Here is a 24,138-nt window from a genome sequence, read left to right on the forward strand (position 1 = left end):
TATTTTTTTTTTTATTTTATTAGTTGCAGGTACTTATGTATCGCCATCAATATACAACTTTCTTCTTTTTTTTTCATTTTGGATAGAGCATGGGAAGGTTATAACCCTTTTTTTTTAATTATTTTTTTTTTTATTTTATTAATTGCAGGTACTTATGTATCGCCATCAAAATACAACTTTTTTTTTCATTTTAGATAGAGCAAGGGAAGGTTATAACCTTTTTTTTAATTATTATTATTTTTTTTATTTTATTAATTGCAGGCACTTATATATCACCATCAATATACAACTTTCTTTTTTTTCATTTTGGATAGAGCAAGGGAGGGTTATAACTCTTTTTTTAATTATTTTTATTTTATTTTATTAATTGCAGGTACTTAAATAGCACCATCAATATACAACTTTTTTTTTATTTTTTTTTTAATTTTGGATAGAGCAAGGGAAGGTTTTAACCCTTTTTTTTTAATTATTATTTTTCTTTATTTTATTAATTGCAGGGACTTAAATAGCACCATCAATATACAACTTTCTTTATTTTTTTTTTCATTTTGGATAAAGCAAGGGAAGGTTATAACCCTTTTTTTTTATTTACCTATTTATTTTTTATTAATTGCAAGTACTTATATAGCACCGTCAATATACAACTTTCTTTTGTTTTTATTTTGGATAGAGCAAGGAAGGGTTATAACCCTTTTTTTAAATTATTTTTTATTTTATTTATTTCAGGTACTTACTGTATATAGCGCCATCAATTTATGCCGCACATTCCATATATACTGTACATTCACATCAGTCCCTAACACACAAGGGGCGTACAATCTAAGGTCCCTAACTTACATTCATACCTACAGTGAGGAACAGAAGTATTTGAACACCCTGCGATTTTGCAAGTTCTCCCACTTCTCCATCATGGAGGGGTCTGACAATCACATTGTAGGTGCATTCCCACTCTGAGAGACAGAATTTTAAAAAAAAATTCAGGAAATACCATTGTATGATTTTTAAAGAATTTGTCTTGCACGGCTGAACAGAAGTATTTGAACCCCTGAGAAGATCCGTGTTAATATTTGGTACAGAAGCCTTTGTCTGCAATTACAGAGGTCAGACGTTTCCTGTAGTTCCTGACCAGGTTTGCACTGCAACAGGGATTTTGGCCCCCTCCTCCACACAGATCTCCTCTAGATCTGTCAGGTTTCGGGGCTGTCGCTGAGCAACACGGAGTTTCAGCTCCCTCCAAAGATGTTCTATTGGATTTAGGTGTGGAGACTGGCTAGGCCACTCCAGAACCTTGATATACTTCTTACAGAGCCACTCCTTGGTTCTCCTGGCTGTGTGCTTCGGGTCGTTGTCATGTTGGAAGACCCAGCCACGACCCATCTTCAATGCTCTGACTGAGGGAAGGAGGTTGTTGCTCAAAATCTCACAATAAATGGCCCCATTCATCCTCTCCTTAATACAGTGCAGTCATCCTGTCCCCTTCGCAGAAAAGTACCCCAAAAGCATAATGTTACCACCCCCATGCTTCACAGTAGGGATGGTGTTCTTGGGATGCAACTCATCCTTTTTCCTCCAAACACGACGAGTGAAGTTTAGACCAAAAAGTTCTACTTTGGTTTCATCTGACCACATGACTTTCTCCCATGCCTCCTCTGGATCATCCAGATGGTCATTGGCAAACTTCAGACGGGCCTGGACATGTGATGACTTCAGCAGGGGAACCTTCCGTGCAATGCAGGATTTGAAACCATGACGGCGTAGTGTTCTACCGACAGTGACCTTTGAAACTGTGGTCCCAGCTCTCTTCATGTCATTGACCAGCTCCTCCCTTGTAGTTCTGGGCTGATTCCTCACCTTTCTTATCAGTGATACCCCACAAGGTGAGATCTTGCATGGAGCCCCAGTCCGAGGGAGACTGACAGTCGTCTTTAGCCTCTTCCATTTTCTAACAATTGCTCCAACAGTTGATCTATTTTCACCAAGCTGCTTGGTCAGAATACAACCAGTTGCACAGCTCCCAATATATACAGGATGATGTCTTTTGGCACACTGACTTATGAAGGTTGGTGCTCCCTGTGACTGTGCGTGCAGCCTTGTGCTGCCATCTGTTGGCGTCTGAAAACTGGTCTGAAAACCTTTTGATACCACCTCGTACATGCTTATAATGTGGTTCTTGTGTTATGAAAGCCATTCTCTGTTGACTGTAAGTCCGGACATAGACAGTCCGAATCTCGGCTGGTTCAGCAGGAACCGACTGAGATTCAAACCATGTATGGGCAGGCTTAATGTACCTATGTTGATTGATCGTTCAGCCTGGGATTATACAATAGTTGATTTGTGTGATACACAAGATGTAATGTCGTCATTGTGGTATCATCATACTCAGAAGGAGTAGGTGGGTGTTTACACTGTCCTAGTGACCCAGGGCCTCCAAAAATGAAGTGATAGATGGTCAGAAAATGTGATGTCTAAATTATGCCCCTGGAATGCCTGAAGGTACTCCTTGGAGTTTGGGCCTCTCTACGTGCCTTGTCTTTGAAAAAGTTTCACACATGTGGTATCACCATACTCAGGAGAAGTAGCAGAATGTGTTTTGGGGTGTAATGCTAAGTATGGCTATTATGTGTGTTAGAAATATCTTAATAATTGACAACTTTGGGTCAATTACATTTTAATTTTTTCCCTGCATTTTCTAAAAACTTGTGGCAAAAAAATTACATTTTCAAAAGAATCATGCCTTTAAGAAAACAACATGGAGTGTTTACTTCCCAAAATGGGATCATTTTGTGGGTGTTTCCACTGTCTTGGTGCTCCCAGGCCTCCAAAAATGTGATAGGTAGTCAGGAAATTGGATGCATTATTTAAAATATGTGTAATCTATCTTCCTTGAAAGCCCAAATGTGCTCCTTGGATTTTGGGCCCCTCTGTGCATCTAGGCTGTTATAAAGTACCATATGTGTGGTATCCCCATACTCATGAGGAGTAGCAGAATGTGTTTTGGGGTGTAATTATAAGTATGGCTGTGCTGTGTGTGAGAAATAACGTGTTAAAATGCCAATTTTGTGAAAATAACACATTTTATTTAATTTCTGTATTTTCCAAAAAATTATGACAAAAAAATTACAACTTCAAAAAACCTCTTGCTAAATACCTTGGACTGTCTACTTTCCAAAAAAGAGGTCATTTGGGGGGTATACGTACTGTTCTGGCATTTTAGAAATGTGACAGGCCATCAGTACATCATGGCGGAGCTAATTTTCAGTATATATGCCATAGTTTGTGTAACTTTCACACAGACTAAATATTATACACTGATTTGGGTTATTTTTACCAAAGAAATGAAGCAGAACACATTTGGCCTAAATTTATGAAGAAAAGATTATTTATTTGCAACATTTTATAACAGAAACTAAGAATGTGTGTTTTTTTCAAAAGTTATGTTATTTTTTTGCTTATTGCCAAGAAATAAAATAAAAAAACCCAATGGTGTTAACCCCTTGACGACGACGTAACACAAATATGCAGCCTCACGGAACTGGACTTTTTTCCGTGGGGCCGTATATTTGTGTACCTGTCTTTGTGCTGGGAGCGCGCCGCACTGCGCACTCCCAGCACAATGACCGAGGTGTCACTGAAAGCCCCGGGTCCCATTCTAATGATAGATACCCGGAACTTCCGATTCCGGGTCACATGATCGCTATGATAGCCTCTGATTGGCTATCACAGTGATCAGTCACTGTACAGCCCGGCCCCCTTGGTTTTTTTTTCTCTCTCTATGAATGGAGGAGAGAGATACATTGTATCTCTCTAACTCCTGGCATAGAGGGAAATAAAACAAATTTTGTTAAATAAAAAAAAAAAAGAAAAATAAATATTAAAAAATAAAAAAAAACACCTAGATCTAGTTCAGTGCCAGGGTAAGTGTTTGGGTCAAGGCCAAAGGTCAAAAGGTCAGGATCGAAGGTCAGGATTTTTTAAAAAAATTGGTATTAGTGTCAGTTAGTGTCAGTGTCGGTGTGTTTTAGGTAAACAAAAAACAAAATGCGCACTATTGTTTCTGGGCTGTACTACGGATACAAACAACAAATAACATACACACATATGGTATCGCTACAATCGTCAAGAGTTGGAAAATTTATTTTGGGTTGTCCTTTGGTGGTAGGTGATGGTAGTAACAAGAAACACACAGCTCAATTTTAAAAAAATTAGTTTTTTTTACTATTTTGGGCCAGTTTTCCTTTGATAATAAAAAAAAACCCAGGAGATATCCATTATCATTTATCACCAAATGAAAGCCCAATTTGTCCTGAAAGAAATGCGGTATAATTCACCTGGATGTACAAAGTAGTTGTGATGATATGTCCGGTTTTATTAACACATGTCAAGGTTGCAAAATTGTGCTTAGGCATTAAGATTTGTTTTACCCTTAGGCGTGAAGGGGTTAAATACCACCTAATGAAAGCTCTATCTGCCTAAAAAAAAATGGTCCAAATGTAATTTGGGTGCAGTATTGTATGACTGAGTAATTCTCATTCAAAAAGTGACAACGCTGAAAGCTGAAAAAATGGACCTGGGCAGGAAGGGGATGAACGTGTCCACCTTAGTCTTGAGGTGGTTAAAAAAAAAGAAAAACAGTGCATGTTATTTCAAAATACTAAATTTTTCTGTACTTTACTTGCATTTTTAAGATTTTTTCTCTTTAATGACTGTTGAGATAAGCTACAATAGGAGCAGCAAATCTACGGCTTTCAATCACAACTGACCCATAGACTTGTGCCAAGAGAACAAAAAAAAAGCACAGACACAGTGATAATGTAGGACACAAATCTGAAAGCAGATCCTCAACATGTCATGGTCAACTATGGTTGCCCCGTGTGCATAGTGTATATATATGATCCTAAAAATGTATTCTTTTGTGAATAATTTGCAATTATTCACACTGTGTGTAAATATATATATATATATATATACATACATACATACACACATACACACACACACCGTGAATAATTGCAAATTATGCACAAAAGAATTGATTTTTTAGGATCACTTACACATTCACATCTACTTAAAAACACTATATATTGTGTGTATATATATATATATATATATATATATATATTTATTTATTGATTTTATTGATTTTTTTTGAATATATATATATATATATATATATATATAGTGTTTTTAAGTATATATATATATATATATATATATATATATATATATATATATATTTTATTATACACACACATCTACCTAAAAACACTATATATTGTGTATATATATATATATATATATATATATATATATATATATATTATATATATTTATTTTATTGCCTTTTTTTGAATATATATATATATATATATATATATATATATATATATATATCTTTTATTATACACACACACACATCTACTTAAAAACACTATATATTGTGTATATGTATGTATATATATATAAAATAATTTATTTTTTAAATATATATATATATATATATATATATACACACACATATAGAAAATGTAATTTAAATATATATATATTAAATATATATACACACACACAGCATGAATAATTGCAAATTATTCACAAAAGAATTGATTTTTAGGATCACTTACGCATTCACATCTACTTTCAAACACTGTCAAATATATTACTTTTCTTTAACAATCTCAATTCTCTGTGATGCAGCTGTTTGGGTTTTGGTCCACAACTAAAAGTTTAAATATATTGAATGAACTTCCCAAATGTAATAGTCTTGGAAGATGGTGTCATAAGTGTTTGACGTGTCATAAGTGTGTCAGATGTGTTTTCTGTTGGCCGACGCCATGAAAAAAAATGGACCCAATTTGCCTCATTTGTTAGCGATGTCAATTTCCAGCAAATTCACATTCGTCTTTTGTCCAACGCTCTGAGCTTTTGTTACATCTGACAATCGCCTTAAGAGTCTGTCTGAAGGATGGACATGGAGGGCCACGAAGTAGGCTCAGAGGAATGCCCAGGCTTCGATGCTGTGGACGCGGAATTGCTCCTTAGTGGACAGTATGAGGTTGTTGAAAGTGTCGCACCTCTGACTTCTTCCGTTATACAAGTCTCCATCCAGCCACAGGCCAAAATGTCCACTGTGAAGGAAACAACAGGTAAGTATAGTTGAAAAAGTTACATATGGCAAAAATAAATATATTTTGTCTTCCATAAGCACTTTGGCATACTCACTATTTGCCTCCTCCGAATGTCAAGGACTGGACATCCCCTCTGATAAAAAACGTGTTGTCCCCTGTCCACCGGAAGACCTTCAACAGAACATATGCAGCATGTCAATGATAGATTTTACATTTAATGTCCAATTTTTGTAGTTTCGGATAAGTGCTTGAAACAATTGAGTCCTGTCCATGATACTTTTTTATTTGCACTAACATACAATTTTCAGGACAAGCTTTCAGGGTATGTCCCCTTCTTCAAGGTCCAAGCAGTACTACTTCACAAAGTTTAGGCTCCATGCACACTGGATGTTTTAATAATGCTGGTAACCAGGGGCGGACTGACAATTTGGAAACTCGGGCACTGTCCGAGGGCCCGGGGTGAGTAGGGGGACCCATTAGATGCCCCTGGTACCTTTTTCATAGGCTTTTTTGAGTTTGGGCAAGGGCACAGGGGCCCCATGATCCCCTATTGCCCGGGGGCCCCATGAGTTGTCAGTCCGCCCCTGCACTATACACCTGGATCTGGATCTGACTATTGGGGTGCAATGGAATGATTTGAAAGGCTCCAACCACTGTCCAATATGAGAAGAAATCCTCCTATTTGGGGATATGTGATGGAAGTTCCTTCTGATCTACGAAGACTTTACTCTGCTGTATAGTGCTGGTGAAAAGTCCTCATTTCCAGCTCCAATAAATGACACATGAAAAGTCCTGAATATATCAGACAAACCTTTGTACTGAATACATTTTTACAGTCTAGCTGACGTCTTTGAAATCTCGAGTTCTGATTAATTAGTCAGATTTCCAGAGATAAAAAGAAACTTTCCCCCCCTGTACAGTATGTCTAAGCCGGGGCCGGGATAAAAAGTGATAAAAAGTGACGTGACATTTATTATTTGCTCTAAAACAGTAAAGCAGAACTCCGGGCAAACATCCGAATCCACGGATGAAATGCATATACCTGTAAGAGCATTTATAGGTCTGTCCATCCAGTCTTGAGATTTACACAGCTCTGGCACAAAGCACAGCCCTGACTGCCAGAGCAGGGAAAGAAAAAATACCAGTTCACTTACCAACCAGCCTGCAGCCAACCGAATTGTCCCGTCTAACAGGTTGCATTAAAACAGGGGTTTGGTTTGCACAATTTTTGCACGCGGAAGCTGCAGAGCCTCTTCACGGCACCCCAGTATTTTTTGCAGTCCTAACTTCTACTATGGAGGCTCTCAAAATGATAGAGTTAGGACTGCAGGAGCAGAAAAAAAGATTGTTTTTATAATTTTTTAGAGCATTTTTCCAGCATAGAAAAATGCTAAACGCTCGTAAAAACTACTAAAACTCTCCTAAGAGCTTTTTTCTAGCTTTTTTTTTCTACATGTACTGTAAAAATGCTAATAAAACACTGACCGCCCTAAATGCTCCTAGATGCTTCTAAACGCTACTAAAAAATGCTACTAAAAAACGCTATTACCAGCGCTTTTTTTTCCAGTGTTTTTTGAGCTTCGGCATCTAGGAGCAGAAAAAAGATGCTAATAAAACACTGACCGCCCTAAACGCTACTAAAGAAAGCTATTACCAGCGCTTTTTATCCAAACTTTTTTGAGCTTCAGCAACTAGGAGCAGAAAAAAAAATTGTTTTTTTAGAGCATTTTTCCAGCAGAAAAAAATGCTGAGCGCTCGTAAAAACTAGAGCTTTTTTCTAGCTTTTTTTTATCTACATGTACTGTAAAAATGCTAATAAAACACTGACCGCCCTAAATGCTCCTTCATGCTTCTAAACCTGACTAAAAAACGCTATTACCAGCGCCTTCTACCCAGTGTTTTTTGAGCTTCTGCATCTAGGAGCAGAAAAAAAATGTTTTTGTAGAGTAGAAACATAAATGCTAAACACTTGTAAAAGCTACTAAAACTCTCCTAGGAGCTTTTTTCTAGCTTTTTTTTTTTCTACATGTACTGTAAAAAATGCTAATAAAACACTGACCGCCCTAAATGCTTCTAAACGCTACTAAAAAATGCTACTAAAAATGCTATTACCAGCGCTTTTTATCCAGTGTTTTTGGAGCTTCGACATCTAGGAGCAGAAAAAAAATGTTTTTTTAGAGCATTTTTCCAGCATAAAAAAATGCTAAACGCTCGTAAAAACTACTAAAACTCTCCTTAGAGCTTTTTTCTAGCTTTTTTTTTTATACATGTACTGTAAAAAATGCTAATAAAACACTGACTGCCCTAAATGCTTCTAAACGCTACTAAAAAAATGCTATTACCAGCGCTTTTTGTCCAGAATTTTTTGAGCTTCAGCAACTAGGAGCAGAAAAAAAAATAGTTTTTTAGAGCATTTTTTCAGCAGAAAACAATGCCAAACGCTCGTAAAAACTAGAGCTTTTTTCTAGCTTTTTTTTTCTACATGTACTGTAAAAATGCTAATAAAACACTGACCGCCCTAAATGCTCTTACAAGCTTCTAAACCTGACTAAAAAATGCTACTAAAAAACGCTATTACCAGCGCCTTCTACCCAGTGTTTTTTGAGCTTCGGCATCTAGGAGCAGAAAAAAAATGTTTTTGTAGAGTAGAAAAAATAAATGCTAAACGTCTAAAATGTTTTTTAGAGCATTTTTCCAGCATAAAAATATTAAATGCTCGTAAAAACTACTAAAACTCTCCTAACAGCTTTATTCTAGCTGACCGCCCTAAATGCTTCTAAACGCTACTATAAAACACTATTACCAGTGCATTTATCCAGAATTTATTGAGCTTCAGCAACTAGGAGCAGAAAAAAAAAATAGTTTTTTAGAGCATTTTTCCACCAGAAAAAAATGCTGAACGCTTGTAAAAACTAGAGCTTTTTTCTAGCTTTTTTTTCTACATGTACTGTAAAAATGCCAACGCTACTAAAAAATGCTATTACCAGTGCCTTCTATCCAGTGTTTTTTGAGCTTCGGCATCTAGGAGCAGAAAAAAATGTTTTTGTAAAGTAGAAAAAATAAATGCTAAACACTCGTTAAAGCTACTAAAACTTTCCTAGGAGCTTTTTTCTAGCTTTTTTTTTTGTCTACATGTACTGTAAAAAATGCTAATAAAACACTGACCGCCCTAAATGCTTTTAAACGCTACTAAACAATGCGATTACCAGCGCTTTTTGTCCAGTATGTTTTTCAGCGTTACTTATGTTTTGGCGACTAGGAGCAGAAAAAAAATGTGTTTTTTAGAGCGTTTTTCCGGCAGAAAAAAAATGCTAAACGCTGACGCTCCTAAATGCTACTAAAAAAACTATCGCCAACGCTTTTTATCCAGTGTTTTTTTCAGCATTTTTTGAGCTAAAAAAAAAAAACGCCAGTGTGCTTGGAGCCGCATTGGTTTCTGTTAACCAAGAAAAAAACATTTACCTTTAGCTGTGGTGAAAAGCTGAACAGAAAGGTTTCTCCGGTTCCGTAGAAACTAGAGCTAAGCTTGAGCTCATTGGAAGAGAAGCCACCAAACACCTGCAAGAGATTTATGAAAGGGTCAGATCACCTTTCAGAGGGTAAAGTGCCTGAGGTGGGCAGCATTGCTGGACCGGTCGCATGGATGGAGGAAGCCTACAGCAGCCAGGAATCGGGAAGGTATTACACCTTATCCCTGCACTCCTAGGCTAAACAAGAATTTAAAGCAGGGGTGCTCAACCTGTGGCCCTAGGAGCTGCCTGATGTGGCCCTCCACCTCAAGCCAGGGAAGTGCATGCCTGGGGTCGGCTACCCGTTGATTGCGACCTGGGCATCGCAGAGCATCAGAATGCTTAGCGGGGGCCGGCATAGAGAAGACCAGATCCCATCTAGTTTCCTCCTGCAAAGCCGGCTTCTCCTCTCCTCCCTCCAGTTGGCATTTACTGGCTGCAAGAGGAAAATGTTCTTCAGTATGCTATTCAAAATAAAAAAAATGTGAAATTCTGAATCGCTTGATTTCACTGTGGCCCGTGACCGCATCCCCTAAGCGTCCCTCCCTCTTCAAAAGGTTCAAGCACCCCTGATTTAAAGAATATGTTACCCCAACATTTCATGTTCCTGATATGTGACTGTTGTAGCATGCACCTGTGTTAAAAAGCATCCTGCTTTGTATTGCTTCCTGGTGATCCTGCCAGCCCCCCCCCCCCGTGTTACTATTTCAAACTGACCACACTAGGCATGGAAACGCATCCATCTCAGAGTGGTCAGTTTTCTGGCTGTGCTGGGAGAACAGCCTTCCTATCCTTCAATGATCGGACTTGTGCTAACACACCCCCTGCACAGCTATTCACTGGGAAGACCAGTGTCCTGCTGTTTCTTCACCCACACCTCTCTAACCCCCTTATGCAGCTGAGAAGAGAAATTACATGATCCCTTATGAAAAGAGAGAAAAAAATGAATGTATTTTATATATATATATTTATTTCAGGTACTTACATAGCGCTGGCAGTTTACGCAGCACTTTACATATATATTGTACATTCACATCAGTCCCTAACCCTCAAGGGGTGTACAATCTAAGGTCCCTAACCCTCAAGGGGCGTACAATCTAAGGTCCCTAACCCTCAAGGGGCGTACAATCTAAGGTCCCTAACCCTCAAGGGGCGTACAATCTAAGGTCCCTAACCCTCAAGGGGCGTACAATCTAAGGTCCCTAACCCTCAAGGGGCGTACAATCTAAGGTCCCTAACTCACATTCATACATACACATACCAGTGCCAGTTTACACAGGAACCAATTCATCTACCAGCATGTCTTTGGATACAGTATGTGTATATATATTGTGGGAACTTGCTTCAACGTGGTAGAGCTTTTAAACGCAAACAGCTACTCGCTTTCTTTTTCAGGGCCTTTTTAGCCCACTTTTATTTAAATGAAAATGTCCCATAACATAATGCTTCCCACGCAGGGGTATCCACCAACAAAACAAAGATTCAGCCTCCTGGCTTACACACAGTTCAATGTCTGTCTCCTGCAGACTTCTTCCCAAAATATGGCACTTGCACACCGCTGGCCTCTAGCACACAGCTAGTCTCTAGCAGCCCCTTGCTGCTTTGGCTCCCACCTCTCCTAGCTGAAGCCCACCTGACTCCTATCTGCCGGGGTGGAGCCCAGAACCCTGGTCCTGACCCTACAAAAGAGCCGTGCACACCTGTGCAATCAGTGTAATGGCCATTCCCAAAACCTGGTCCCAGGATTGGAGATTTCATCCCTCCCAGATCTCTTTGAAATCTCCAGGCTCCAGATCCCAAAACAGACCTTACAAACAAAGGAGGAAAGTGAAAAGCCACTTTCCTCCGTATCAAACCTTTACCCTGGAGCCCCTCAACCTGCCTAGTTGAGAATCCTGGGTGACCGATTGCCACACTGTCACAATATATATATATATATATATATATATATACACACAGTTGTGTTCAAAATAATAGCAGTCAGACATCACTAACCGGATCAATCACTGTTTTTGGTAGAAATGATATTTCTACATGGCAAATAATTTACTAGCAGGTGCAGGGGCGGACTGACAACTCATGGGGCCCCCGGGCAATAGAGGATCATGGGGCCCCTGTGTCCTTGCCCACACTCAAAGCACACCCAAAAAAGCCTATAAAAAAGGTACCAGGGGCATTTCATGGGGCCCCCTACTGACCCGGGCCCTCGGGCAGTGCCCTAGTGCTCAAATGGTCAGTCCGCCCCTGAGCAGGTGTAGTAGAGTAATAGAAATCCAACAGACCCAACAGTCATGACATGCATGCTGCTGATTCTGTGTCATTGAATCACTCATTGAAAGGGGCATGTTCAAAATAATAGCAGCGTGGAGTTCTATTAGTGAGGTCATTCATTCTTTGAAAAACAGGTGGCAATTATTGCCCTTATTTAAGGAAGGAAGGCAGCAAATGTTGGACATGCTGGTTACAGTGCATTTCTCTCTGAAATTCTGAGGAAAATGGGTCGTTCCAGACATTGTTCAGAAGAACAGCGTACCTTGATTAAAAAATTGATTGGAGAGGGGAAAACATATAAAGAAGTGCAGAAAATGATCGGCTGCTCAGCTAAAATGATCGCAAATGCTTCAAAATGGCAACCAAAACCTGAAAGACGTGGAAGAAAGCGAAACACTACCATTGCAATGGATAGAAGAATAGCCAAAATGGCGCGGACTCAGCCAACAATCAGCTCCAGGAAGATGAAAGAAGGTGTGACGTTCCCTGTGAGGACTGTTACAATTAGAAGACGCCTATGTGAAGCCCCAAAACTTGTGGGGTGACATCAAAAATGCCGTTTCTGAGGCAAAACCAAGAAATAGAGAAGAACTGTGGAATGTGGTCCAATCATCCTGGGCTGGAATACCTGATCACAGGGGCCAGAAGTTGGGTGACTCCATGCAACACAGATGTACAGCAGTTCTCAGAAACAGTGCGACTACAACCAAATATTCATGAAGTCATTCAAAGGAAAGCAAAATCTTCAAACATTTCTCAGTTTATATAGTGAATGTTTGAGTTTGTGAAGAAGAATACAAACGCTGCGATTTTTTTGAACCGTCTAATGTTCACTTTTCTTCAATTTTTTTTAGAGGAACAACACAAATTTGATGTATTTTTCTTCATGTTGTGATTTGGAATAGAATGTGTCGTGTTCCCAATGCATTTGTGTGGATGGAAATAAAAGCTATTAGAAGGATTTTCAGCTTTATTCACTTTTTTCAACACACTGCTATTATTCTGAACACAACTGTATATATACACTATATTGCCAAAAGTATTGGTCGGCCGGCCTTTCCACGCACATGAACTTTAATGGCCCCCAGTCTTAGTCCGTAGGGTTCAATATTGAGTTGGCCCCGCCCTTTGCAGCTGTAACAGCTTCAACTCTTCTGGGAAGGCCGTCCACAAGGTTTAGGAGGGTGTCTATGGGAAGGTTGGACCATTCTTCCAGAAGCACATTTGTCAGGTCAGGCACTGGTGTTGGGGGAGGAGGCCTGGCTCACAGTCTCCGCTCTAATTCATCCCAAAGGTGTTCTATGGGGTTGAGGTCAGGACTCTGTGCAGGACAGTCAAGTTCCTCCACCCCAAACTGGCTCCTCCATGTCTTTATGGACCTTGCTTTGTGCACTGGTGTGCAGTCATGTTGGAACAGGAAGGGGCCATCCCCAAACTCTTCCCACAAAATTGGGAACATGAAATTGTCCAAAATGTCTTGGTATACTGAGGCCTTATGAGTTCCCTTCACTGGAACTAGGGGGCCAAGCCCAACCCCTGAAAAACAACCCCACACCATAATCCCCCTTCCACCAAACTTTACACTTGGCACAATGTAGTCAGGCAAGTACTGTTCTCCTGGCAACCGCCAAACCCAGACACGTCCATCAGATTGCCAGACAGAGAAGCGTGATTGGTCACTCCAGAGAACATGTCTCCATTGCTCTAGAGTCCAGTGGCGGTGTGCTTTACACTTTGCATTGCACTTGGTGATGGAAGGCTTGGATGCAGCTGCTCGGCCATGGAAACCCATTCCATGAAGCTCTCTACGCACTATTGTTGGGTTCATCTGAAGGCCACACCAAGTTTGGAGGTCTTTAGCTATTGACTCTGCAGACAGTTGGCGACTTCTGCGCACTGTGCGCTTCAGCATGCGCTGACCCCGCCCTGTCATGTGACGTGGCCTACCACTTGGTGGCTGAGTTGCTGTTGTTCCCAGTTGCTTCCACTTTGTTATAATCCCACTAACAGTTGAGCGTGGAATATTTAGTAGCCAGGAAATGTCACGGATGGACTTATTGCACAGGTGACCACCTATCACGGGACCACGCTTGGAGTCACTGAGCTCCTGAGAGCGACCCATTCTTTCACCAATGTTTGTAGAAGCCGTCTGCATGCCTAGGGGCTTGATTGTATACACCTGTGTCCATGGAGGGGATTGGAACACCTGAATCACATGATTTGGAGGGCGGGGCCAATACTTTTGGCAATATAATGTATATATATACTGTTTTTCCTTTAATTTCTATTTTAAACTGACAGAGTAGTTTCACAAGGTGAGGGTTCACATATACTTTAACACTTGTGTTGCGGGGGGGTACGGCAAAGGTAGATTTTATCTAATTTCTGGAATTCAGCTTCAACATAGAAAGAGAAAGCTAGGTAAGATTCTTTAGACAAGTAGCACAAGTAAAAAGGTAAGCAGCAAAATGTTCAATATATTTTTTTTTAAGTTTTTGATCTATCTATCTATCTATCTATCTATCTATCTATCTATCTATCTATTATCTATCTATCTATCTATCTATCTATCTATCTATCTATCTATCAATATACGGGGGGGGGACCTTTTTCGGATGAGCTTCCATGCCAGCAGATTACAATGATCAGTGTTGCTGGATATAGCCGGCGGCACTGATTGAGTAAAACTTGACACAAAACATGACAGGCTAGTTGTACACAAGTCGATTGACAGATCGATTGTGTACAACCAGCTAGTCTATACATTGAAATCTGACTGAACGGACACATTTCAATCCATGTATGGCTGGCCTCATAATATCACCCACACCGTCCTCTCCACTCCTTTCACGACCTCCTGCTCTCTAGCTCCCTTGTCCCCTCCTCCCATGCTCATCTCCAGGACTTTTCCAGAGCCTCCCTCATCCTCTGGAACTCTCTACCCCAATCTATCAGACTATCGCCTACTCTTCTCACTTTTGGGCGATCTCTGAAAACCTCTCTCTTCAGGGAAGCCTATCCTGCCCTCAGCTAATAATGGAATTTTCTATTCCTCCTATCAGTCCATCCCCCACAGTTATTAACTCCGCCCCAAATTTTATCACCAAATATCACCCAAATTGTACTCTCTGCTCCTTCCACGACCTCCTGCTCTCTAGCTCCCTTGTCTCCTCCTCCCATGCTCATCTGCAGGACTTCTCCAGAGCTTCCCCCATCCCGTGGAACTCTCTACCCCAATTTATCAGACTATCGCCTACCCTGCCCACTTTTAGGCGATCTCTGAAAACCGATCTCTTCAAGAAAGCCTATCCTGCCTTCAGCTAATAATGGCATCTTCTCTTCCTCCTACCAGTCCATCCCCCACAGTTACAACCTTTTGTACCACCAGCCCCTCCCTCTTAAATTGCAAGCTCCTATGGACTAAGCTCCCAGGATCAGGGCCCTCCTATCCCTCTTGTATTGAACTGTATTGTTGCTGTATTGTTTCCCGTTATATTGTAAAGCGCTGAGCAAACTGTTGGCGCCATAAATCCTGTATAATAATAATTTATAAATCCTGTATAATAATAATTTATAAATCCTGTATAATAATAATTTATAAATCCTGTATAATAATAATAATAACTATTTCTGACATCAGCAGGACAGGCAGATGTTTATCTGATGGCCATGGGTTGATCCTCGGAGAATTACCTTTCCTTCATCGTCTTTGATGATCAGTAAAGCTGGGGAGCTGATTGCACTCATAGTCCTGTACATAGTCCTCAGGCTGAAGCCGTTCTTGTCTGTGCTGTACAGCAGCCTCCAGTTATGTCCTGTGACCTTTGGTGGCAAATGTTGTGCAATCTGAAACGATAAAATAATCACATTATTTATACAATATCAAATCGCTATCATAAAAGTTACTTTCCAGGACTTCCTGGAGAAAGGTCACTGTTAGATTTGTATTCCGTATCCTTCATCCAGGCAATATTATCACTCCTATCTGACACTAAAGTGTTTCTAAAGCCATGTTGTACCTTAAAGTGGCTGTAAACCCTTACATATACCCAATGAAATGACACAAATCTCCTACATAAGTTGTACCTGTTTATCTGTAGCCACCACCTTTATAGGTAACATTGATCCAGAGAATATCCGATTGCCTCTCGGGGGGATCAGGAAGGAATTTTTTTCCCTGCAGGAGCAAATTGGATCATGCTTTGCTGGTTTTTTTTTAACTTCCTCTGGATCAACCTTGGGTGTAGGATTATAACTTTTTTTTTTCTATGGTTGAACTGGATGGACTTTTGTCTTTTTTCAGCCAGACTAACTATGCAACTATATTTGTAATCACCTATCGGTGCTGAATTTATAAAGCTTGAGTCTTCAGAAAAAAAGGGGGAGGAGAGCTGAAGTTACACTTTGCAGAGGTCAGTGAGGAGAGCTCTGAGAGTTGATTGGAGAGAAGAGACACCCCCACCCTCCACACAGGTCACAGGAAGAGAGCTGAGGCTGTCAATCAGCTGGAGGTCCCTCCCCTGTAACCATTTTTCTCTTGGTGTCATGAAAAAGTTGTCAGAAGTGATTCATGCTGATAGCAGAGGAAGGAGGCAGCAGATAGAAATGACACTTAGTGCTCTGGATTGGGACAAGTGCACATGTTCTGTCTCTCCAATCTAAGCATTGAAAGTGTGATCTCTGTAATTTACAGTTGTGATGAGATAGTGATAACTCCAATCTTAGTTGAATAACACAGGCAGTGACTCGATCAGACAACACCTTGTAGATCTTGTGAAGTTTATTCCATAAACTGAGAGAATCTTACAACAATGAACATCTGATAGGTCAAAAGATCATAATGTGATCTGCTTCATGACATGAGGCTTGAAGCTGAAATGCCTTACTGGGAAAAGGGGTGGGGCTATCTATACAGCATGAACTAAACCAGAGGAAAGGGAGGAGCAGAGACAAGATGTAGAAAACACTTAAAGGCATATGACAGTCATGTGAATCATGACAACACACTATAGGCTTAGAACCACTTTAACCGCTTGTCCTCCAGAAGATTTCCCCCCCCTTCCTGACCAGGCCAATTATTGCGATATGGCGCTGCATCACTTTAACCATGTAAAGCGCACAACGTAAAACAGCACACAGTTAACCCCTTCCTGCTCAGTGTCATTAGTACAGTGTCAGTGCTTTTTATTAGCACTGATCACTATACTGGTGTCACTGGGGATGTCAATGACACCAAGTAAGTTCCCCCCCCCCAGTGTCAGAATGCCCGCCGCAGTCTCACTATAAGTCGCTGATCGCCACCATTACTAGTAAGAAAAAAAAAATTCCAGTATGTATACCGCCATTTGTGAACACTATAACTTTCATGTAAACCAAATAATTTACACGATCGTCGCAGTACAGGGTGAGATGTACCCCGATTACACGTAACATGTTGTTTTTGATGCTTCTGCAATAAAAGTATCTTTTCAATCAAAAATTACACTGTGCTGGCTGGCTGGCTAAGATCGCTTCTCGGCCTTTTGGCTAAGATCAAGTGTAGTATCTGTTCTTATCAGTGTCCAGTGGGGGTGCTACCGACCATTCTAGTTTACGGGGATGGTTGTTGTACAGTACCCTCACTGGTATGATGGGGGTCCGGAAGGCTAGTACCGGAGGGACAGAAACCAGGGAGCGCCATGATTCGTTCTGGGGCCTTGGGAGTAATTCCTCTGGGGAGACCGGAAAGACCCAGTTCCTCCTGGTTTGAGCATGCTACCTTGGTCTGGCCTGGGGTCGGGGACGCAAAAAGTCTGCAAACTCAGTGCCCCCTGGGGAAGACGCTCTCAGGGGTGTCACTAGTAACACTTGGGTGTGGGACCCCACGGTGTGAAGATGACACATGGCCACTGTTTTTCACATCTTTTTGCACAGCGCCCTAAGGACCAGGTCTTTTGGCTAAGTCCAGGGCAATTTTTGCTACAGGCCTCAGGGCCTGGTCTGTGCACTATTAGGCACGGTACCACTTTTTTATTTTATTCTATTTATTTAAACCACTCCCACGTTTTGTCACTTTTTGCTTTCTTATGTGTGTGTTTTTCACGGATGGAGGGTGTGGGTCCTCGGGCCTTACCTGAAGTCTAGGGGGAGGATGTGTGGCCATACGGTTCCTTCCTCCCCTGATCCCTAGGGGGTTTTCTCTTCGGGAGAACCCCCTTGCCTAGTACTGGATGTCCGGCTTCGGCTGGGCATAAGGAACGGTGGTCCACCAGGCCTTTTGGCCAGGAGGACCAAATGGGAACCTTGTCCCTGTCAGGAGCTTCGTGCCCCGGGGGATCGGGTGAACGGTCCAACCCTTTCGGGGGTAGGACAAACACACCCCTAAGTGCACGTTTTTCGTGTGTGTGTTTCTGCACTTGCACTTTTTTGCGGACACTTACGGGTTTTTACGTTATAGTTGCACGTTTGCGGACTTAAATAATTTACACGATCGCTTCTCGGCCTTTTGGCTAAGATCAAGTGTAGTATCGACCTTGCCTTTAGGGGTGTCCCGGCTTCCAGCTAGGACGTTGAGAAACACTTGCATCTATCCAAGCCATTTGGTCTGTGTGGGGTACCCTCTTCTCGGCCTTGTAGGATCGTCGATTAAATTCGGCTTCACCTACTTGCTGCTATTGGGTTTGAGGCTTAGCCCCCACACAGAACGAGTTTGTGATCTTCCCCCCCCTTGTTCACTCTGCGTTACTACCTCCGGGCAGTAGACGCTCAATAGCCTTTTCAAAGGCTAAGCAAGCGAGAGTGAAGCCGCCGAGGAAGAAGAAGGAGAAGGAACCCGACCAAGATCTCTGGGAAGCCCTCCTGAGAACTCCTCTGCGCCAAGATGGGGAAGAAACAGACCGCGAAGAAGCCACAGAACGCCACCACCGCCAAGACCCCGGGAGAAGCCCCCTCCGCCTCCACCTCCACCCCAGACCGCTCCGGCCCTGCAGACGGTCTCCCTCCCTTGGAGCCCTGGATGAAGCAGACAGTCGTGCTGCGGCTGAAAGAGGTGGACGGCAGAATCCCGGAGATGACCCCGGAAGTCTTTGGCAAGAAAATGATCCTTGAACAAGGATTTAGCAAAGCAGAGACCCTGTCGGTGCAGTCATTCGTGAAAGGTTTGTTCCTTGTCACATTTGTCTCCCTACAGGTGTGCAGAAGGTACTGGGAGGCAGTGAAGACCGCTGGACCCGACTCCCTCTTCCGAAAGTTCGCTGCGAACTCTCCCATTCAAAGGGACGAAAGAAGGATCACGGTGTCCATGAGGAACCCTCACGTCCCCGGCAGAGACATAGCCACCTACCTCCAAAGGTTTTGTGTCGTGTTGAAGGACCCAGTCCGGATACTAGACACCAACGGCTTCTGGACTGGTAAGTGGGCTGTGTTTTGCAGGCTACTAAGAGATCGTCCCGCTGGAGATCTCCAACACCTGCAACAATGCTTCTCCCTGGGATCGTCATCAGGACTCCTACACTACCCAGACCTACCCCAGTCATGCCGCAAGTGCGGTCAGCCGGGGCACGAGGGTAAGGAATGCAGTGTGCTTTCTTGTAGGTTCTGTAGGTCTGCAGGTCACGAGACCAAGGATTGCCCAAGGTCCAGAACCTGCAACCTCTGTGGACGGTCCGAGCACGTCTACAGAGACTGCCCAGAAAGAAGCAGGACGTACGCCGGGGCCCTGAGCAAGGGCCCGGCCACCAAACCAGCGCCACAAAAGCCTCCAAAGGACCCGGGTAAGAAGAACCCCCCCCAGACCCCAGGTACCCCTGCCCCTGGTCCCCCTGCCCCTGCCCCTGGCCCCCCCGCCCCTGCCCCCCCTGCCCCTGCCCCTGGCCCCCCTCCCCCTGGTCCCCCTGCCCCCGGCCCCCCTGCCCCTGGCCCCCCTGCCCCTGCCCCTGGTCCCTCTGTCCCGGCCTCCGGCCCCTCGGCCCCTGGTCCCCCTGCCCCTACCCCCCCTTGCCCCCCTGCCCCTGCCCCGGTCCCACCCCCCCCGGACCTGTCCTCCCAGGAGGACTTCCCGCCCCTTCCCCCTGTCACCCCTGTCAGCAACTCTGCGGCGGGGTACAGGAAGCGGAAGAAGGAGCAGGCCAGCCCGGCGGCGGAGGACACCTCCTCTGCCACCAAGCGGCCTGCCGTCCTCCAGAATGCCGCAGGCCCCGACCCCGTGGGGGAGGACCTCGACACGCTGGAGGAAGAAGAGGTGGAGGAAGAGATGGCTCTGACCCAGTCGGAACCAGATCTCTCCACTGACTTCAATGAGGTCCTCAACGAGGTCCTCAATCAGATTGGTCTGGGCCAGGACACCTGTCAGGCTGCAGAGGTCACAGAGGTCGCCCCCCCTCCCCAGGGGAGGTAAGCACAGCCCCTGCCGACTAACCCCTTCATCTCTTTCCCATGATGGCTGAGATATCTATCTTTTCCATTAATGTGAGGAGCATAAAGGACGTGTCTAGGAGGCAGACTGTGCTGACCTTTCTTTCCACACAGCAGAGTGATGTGTACATGCTTCAGGAGTGCGCACTTCCCCCTCTGAGGAGGTACACTCATTTGTCCTCCCAGTGGACCCATGGTCCCTCCTACTGGTCTGGGGGTGGCGATTGCAAGTCCGCAGGGGTTGCGGTTCTTATCAGGGGAGGACGTTTCACTGTTGACTCCGTCCATGAGCTCGTCTGTGGCCGCCTTCTGGTCATAGATGGTTCGTGGGCGGGGGAGCCCGTTAGGCTCATCAACGTGTACGCCCCCCCGGAGAAGAACGCGCGGCTGGAACTTTTCCAAACCCTGCGGACGCAACTCGCCACAACAAGAACAGTAGTAATCGGCGGTGATTTTAACTGTCCGATAGAGGAGGATGGGCGCAGCTCCAGCATGTACGCAAAACTCGACGCCACCTCGAAGCTGCTCCGGGAGATGATTGCAGAGGCCTCCCTGCGAGACGCAGTGGGATCCGTGGGGCGTGGTTCCGTGAACTACTCATGGAGCCGCCCCGATGGATCTGTGCGCTCCAGGATTGACTTTGTGCTCACCTCCAGGGCAGTCAGGCACCGCGGGTTCTCCATGGTTCCCTGCTTTTTCTCTGACCACAGGGCCATTCACTTTCAAGGTGATCTGGGAGAGGGCTTTGCCCCGGGCCCAGGCTCCTGGAAGCTGAATTGCACCCTGCTGGGCGATGAGGAACTGCTAGCGGAGCTCAGGGAAATCTACGGTGCCTGGCGAGAGGAGAAGTCTTTCTTTCCTAAGGTCAGCGACTGGTGGGAGTTCGTGAAAGTCAAGCTACGCAGCTTCTTTCAGGCCAGGGGACGCCAGCAAGTGTGTGCCAGGAGGAAGGAACTCAGGAGGCTGCAGCGTCAGCTGCAGTCCCTGCAGGACCTTCATCACTGTGGCTGGGACGTGAGGCAAGACCTGGAGGACACCAAGAAGTGCTTGAAAAAGCACTTTGAGGAAGAATCCAGGCACATTGTCTTCCGTGCCAAGGTGGAGCATCTCGAGAAAGGTGAGAAGTGTAACTCTTTCTTTTTCAGGAAACTCCACTCAGGACACACACCCCTGTCGGAGCTGCGTGACAAGACTGGAACACTCCAGAAGGGGAAGGAGGCCGTGATGGAAGTGGTCAGCGACTACTACTCCGACCTCTACTCCCCTAAAGAAACAAACTCGGAAGCGGCCGACAGGTTCTTGTCAGGTATCTCTAACACTATTGATCCTGCAGGTTTGTCGGCCACCAACGCCCCCTTGACGTTGGAGGAGCTGCACTCTGCCGCTAAATCCTTTAGGCAAGGCAGGACCCCGGGCTGCGACGGTCTCCCAGCGGAGCTCTATGTAGCGCTGTGGGATCTCGTGGGCCCGGACCTGCTCGAGCTGTACGAGGAGATGGTGGTGGAGGGCAAGATGCCTCCTTCGTTGAGGGAGGGGATGATCACGATCCTGTACAAGCGTAAGGGGGAGAGATGTGACTTGAAAAATTGGCGTCCCATCTCTCTTCTGAACGTGGACTACAAGATCCTCGCCAAGGTCATGGCGAACAGACTGAAGGCTGTCATCGGACAGATCATCAACCCGGATCAGACTTGTGGCATTCCTGGCCGCAGGATTGCGGACAGCCTAGCGCTTGTCCGGGACACGGTCCAATACATCAAGGACCGCCGTGTGCACGCGGCCCTGGTCAGTCTTGATCAGGAGAAGGCCTTTGACCGTGTCTCCCATGGGTTTATGTGCAGAGCCCTGCGCAGGTTTGGTCTCCGGGAAATGTTTTGTTCATATGTTGACATCATGTATAATGACATCTGTAGTTCCGTGCAGGTGAACGGCTGGAAGACTGACCCCTTCCCGGTTCTCTCCGGGGTCAGACAAGGCTGTCCTCTCTCACCTCTGCTTTTTGTTTGCTGTATAGAGCTCTTCGCCGAATGCATCAGACGGAATCCAGAGATCGGGGGAATCACCGCACCGGGACCAGACAGACGGGAAGTGAAGTGCTCGCTCTACATGGACGACGTGACGGTGTTCTGTGCCAACCAGCGCTCCATCGACCTGCTCGTCCAGACCTGCGAGGACTTCGGCCAAGCTTCGGGGGCAAAGGTCAACTGCGGGAAGTCGGAAGTCATGCTCTTCGGAAAGTGGTTCCTGCCTTCTTCTGCATCCATGCCCTTTGGCATCAAGACAGACTTCATGAAGATTTTGGGAGTTTGGTTTGGTGCCGAGGGCGCAGCCCTGAAGTCTTGGGAGGAGAGACTGGCCAAGATGCGCCAAAAGTTTGGACTCTGGAGCCTCAGAGACCTCACCATCGAAGGGAAGACACTGGTACTCCGCAGCGAGATTCTCCCTGTGTTGCAGTACCTCGCCCAGGCCTGGCCCCCCCGGGTCAACACCTGCAAGGCCATCACCAGGGCGGTGTTTCACTTCATCTGGGGCTCCAAGATGGACAGAGTGAAGCGGGCAGTCATGTTCAAGGAACCCCTCAAGGGCGGTAAGGGCGTGCCCGACATCGCCACCCAGCTGAGGGTGTTCTTTGCTTGCAACTGCGTCCGCAGAACTTTGCCAAGACGGACTACGGACTCTGGCGGGAACGCAATGTCTCGCTTCTTCCTGTTGCCTCTCTGGAGGTCCCTGGGGTGGGACACTTGGGATAGTTCCATCCCCTACAACTGGGACACTCCTTGGTTCTACTTGGATACCTTCAAGTTCATCAGGGAGCAAGGGCTGCAGGGAGTCAAGCCGGACTTGTGGAAGCCAAAGACGATCTACAAGCTCATCCGAGCCAGCGACATTTTGGAGTCGGTTCCAGGCCTGCCTTCAGACACCTGTAAGGTGGTCTGGAGGAATGTTTCTTCCAACATCCTCACCAACAGGCACAAAGACCTGGCATGGATGGCTATCCAGGGGGACTGCCTCTCAGGACATTTATGCATGCCAGGAACCTGAGCAGATACAGACACTGCCCCTTCTGCATCATCCATGAGGAAACGTCTTACCACGTTTTCTGGGAGTGCTCATTTGCTCAGGCCCTGTTGGGGGCCCTGGAACCTGAACTCAAGGACTTTGTGCCACAGACAGCCATCACTCACTTTGGGGTGTTGAATGGACTATTCTGTGGAACTTTTTCTTTGGAGGACATTGACGGCGCCTGGCGGGTGCTGTGCTGTTTTAAGGACGCTTTATGGTGCGCCAGAAAGCGCCTCATCCACCAGCGGGAGAGGATGTCCATTGAGGACTGCCGCAGACTGATCCTCAGTCTGCTCAGAGACTATTCCTTGTTGGACTTTAAGGAGGAAGAGGACGTCTGAAGATTTCCCCCTTCCCCCTACTCCCCCTTGCGTGTCTTTGTCCCTTCAATAAAGCTTCGGGCCTGTGTTTCCCCCTTCCCTCCCCTTCCCCCCCCCCACACACCCGATGCCTATTGTTGACAGTGTTTTTCTTTTCAGTTATCGTTTTCGTGCATGACATAGTGACTAGGAAATGTATAGTGTATTAGGATGCTACAGTTTTTGGGGTAAGCGGCGTCATGCATGACGTGGTGATCCGGGGGATTCATCCTCTGTGCACATCACGTCAGACATCATACCGCTGAGCGAATGTATTTATTTGCCTGAATGTATTTATCGTATGTTTGGAACTGTATTGCTATGTGGTGCGCTGCGTCGCAGTACAGGGTGAGATGTACCCCGATTACACGTAACATGTTGTTTTTGATGCTTCTGCAATAAAAGTATCTTTTCAATCAA

The 24,138-nt window shown here is 44.7% G+C and overlaps 1 protein-coding gene and 2 pseudogenes across 1 annotated transcript in view; 2 read left to right on the forward strand and 1 right to left on the reverse strand.

The window, feature by feature from the left end:
- Nucleotides 1-5,566: 5,566 nt before the first annotated feature.
- The window catches only part of TLDC2 (TBC/LysM-associated domain containing 2), a 34,942-nt gene continuing 16,370 nt past the window's right edge, over nt 5,567-24,138 (reverse strand). Inside the window, exons 3-6 of the mRNA XM_089660717.1 lie at nt 15,599-15,751; nt 9,588-9,683; nt 6,220-6,296; nt 5,567-6,125 (exon numbers count right to left, since the gene is read on the reverse strand). Coding sequence (XP_089516843.1) covers nt 5,990-6,125; nt 6,220-6,296; nt 9,588-9,683; nt 15,599-15,751 — 462 coding nt within the window. The 3' untranslated portion in view covers nt 5,567-5,989. The remainder of the gene's footprint in view (nt 6,126-6,219; nt 6,297-9,587; nt 9,684-15,598; nt 15,752-24,138) is intronic.
- Nucleotides 17,412-17,526, forward strand: LOC149437706 (U2 spliceosomal RNA; annotated as a pseudogene).
- Nucleotides 18,374-18,579, forward strand: LOC149437707 (U2 spliceosomal RNA; annotated as a pseudogene).

Source organism: Staurois parvus, unplaced genomic scaffold (assembly GCF_062004578.1).
Source record: "Staurois parvus isolate SC_StPar_1 unplaced genomic scaffold, SC_StPar_1.0 ptg001267l, whole genome shotgun sequence".
Lineage (NCBI taxonomy): Eukaryota > Metazoa > Chordata > Amphibia > Anura > Ranidae > Staurois > Staurois parvus.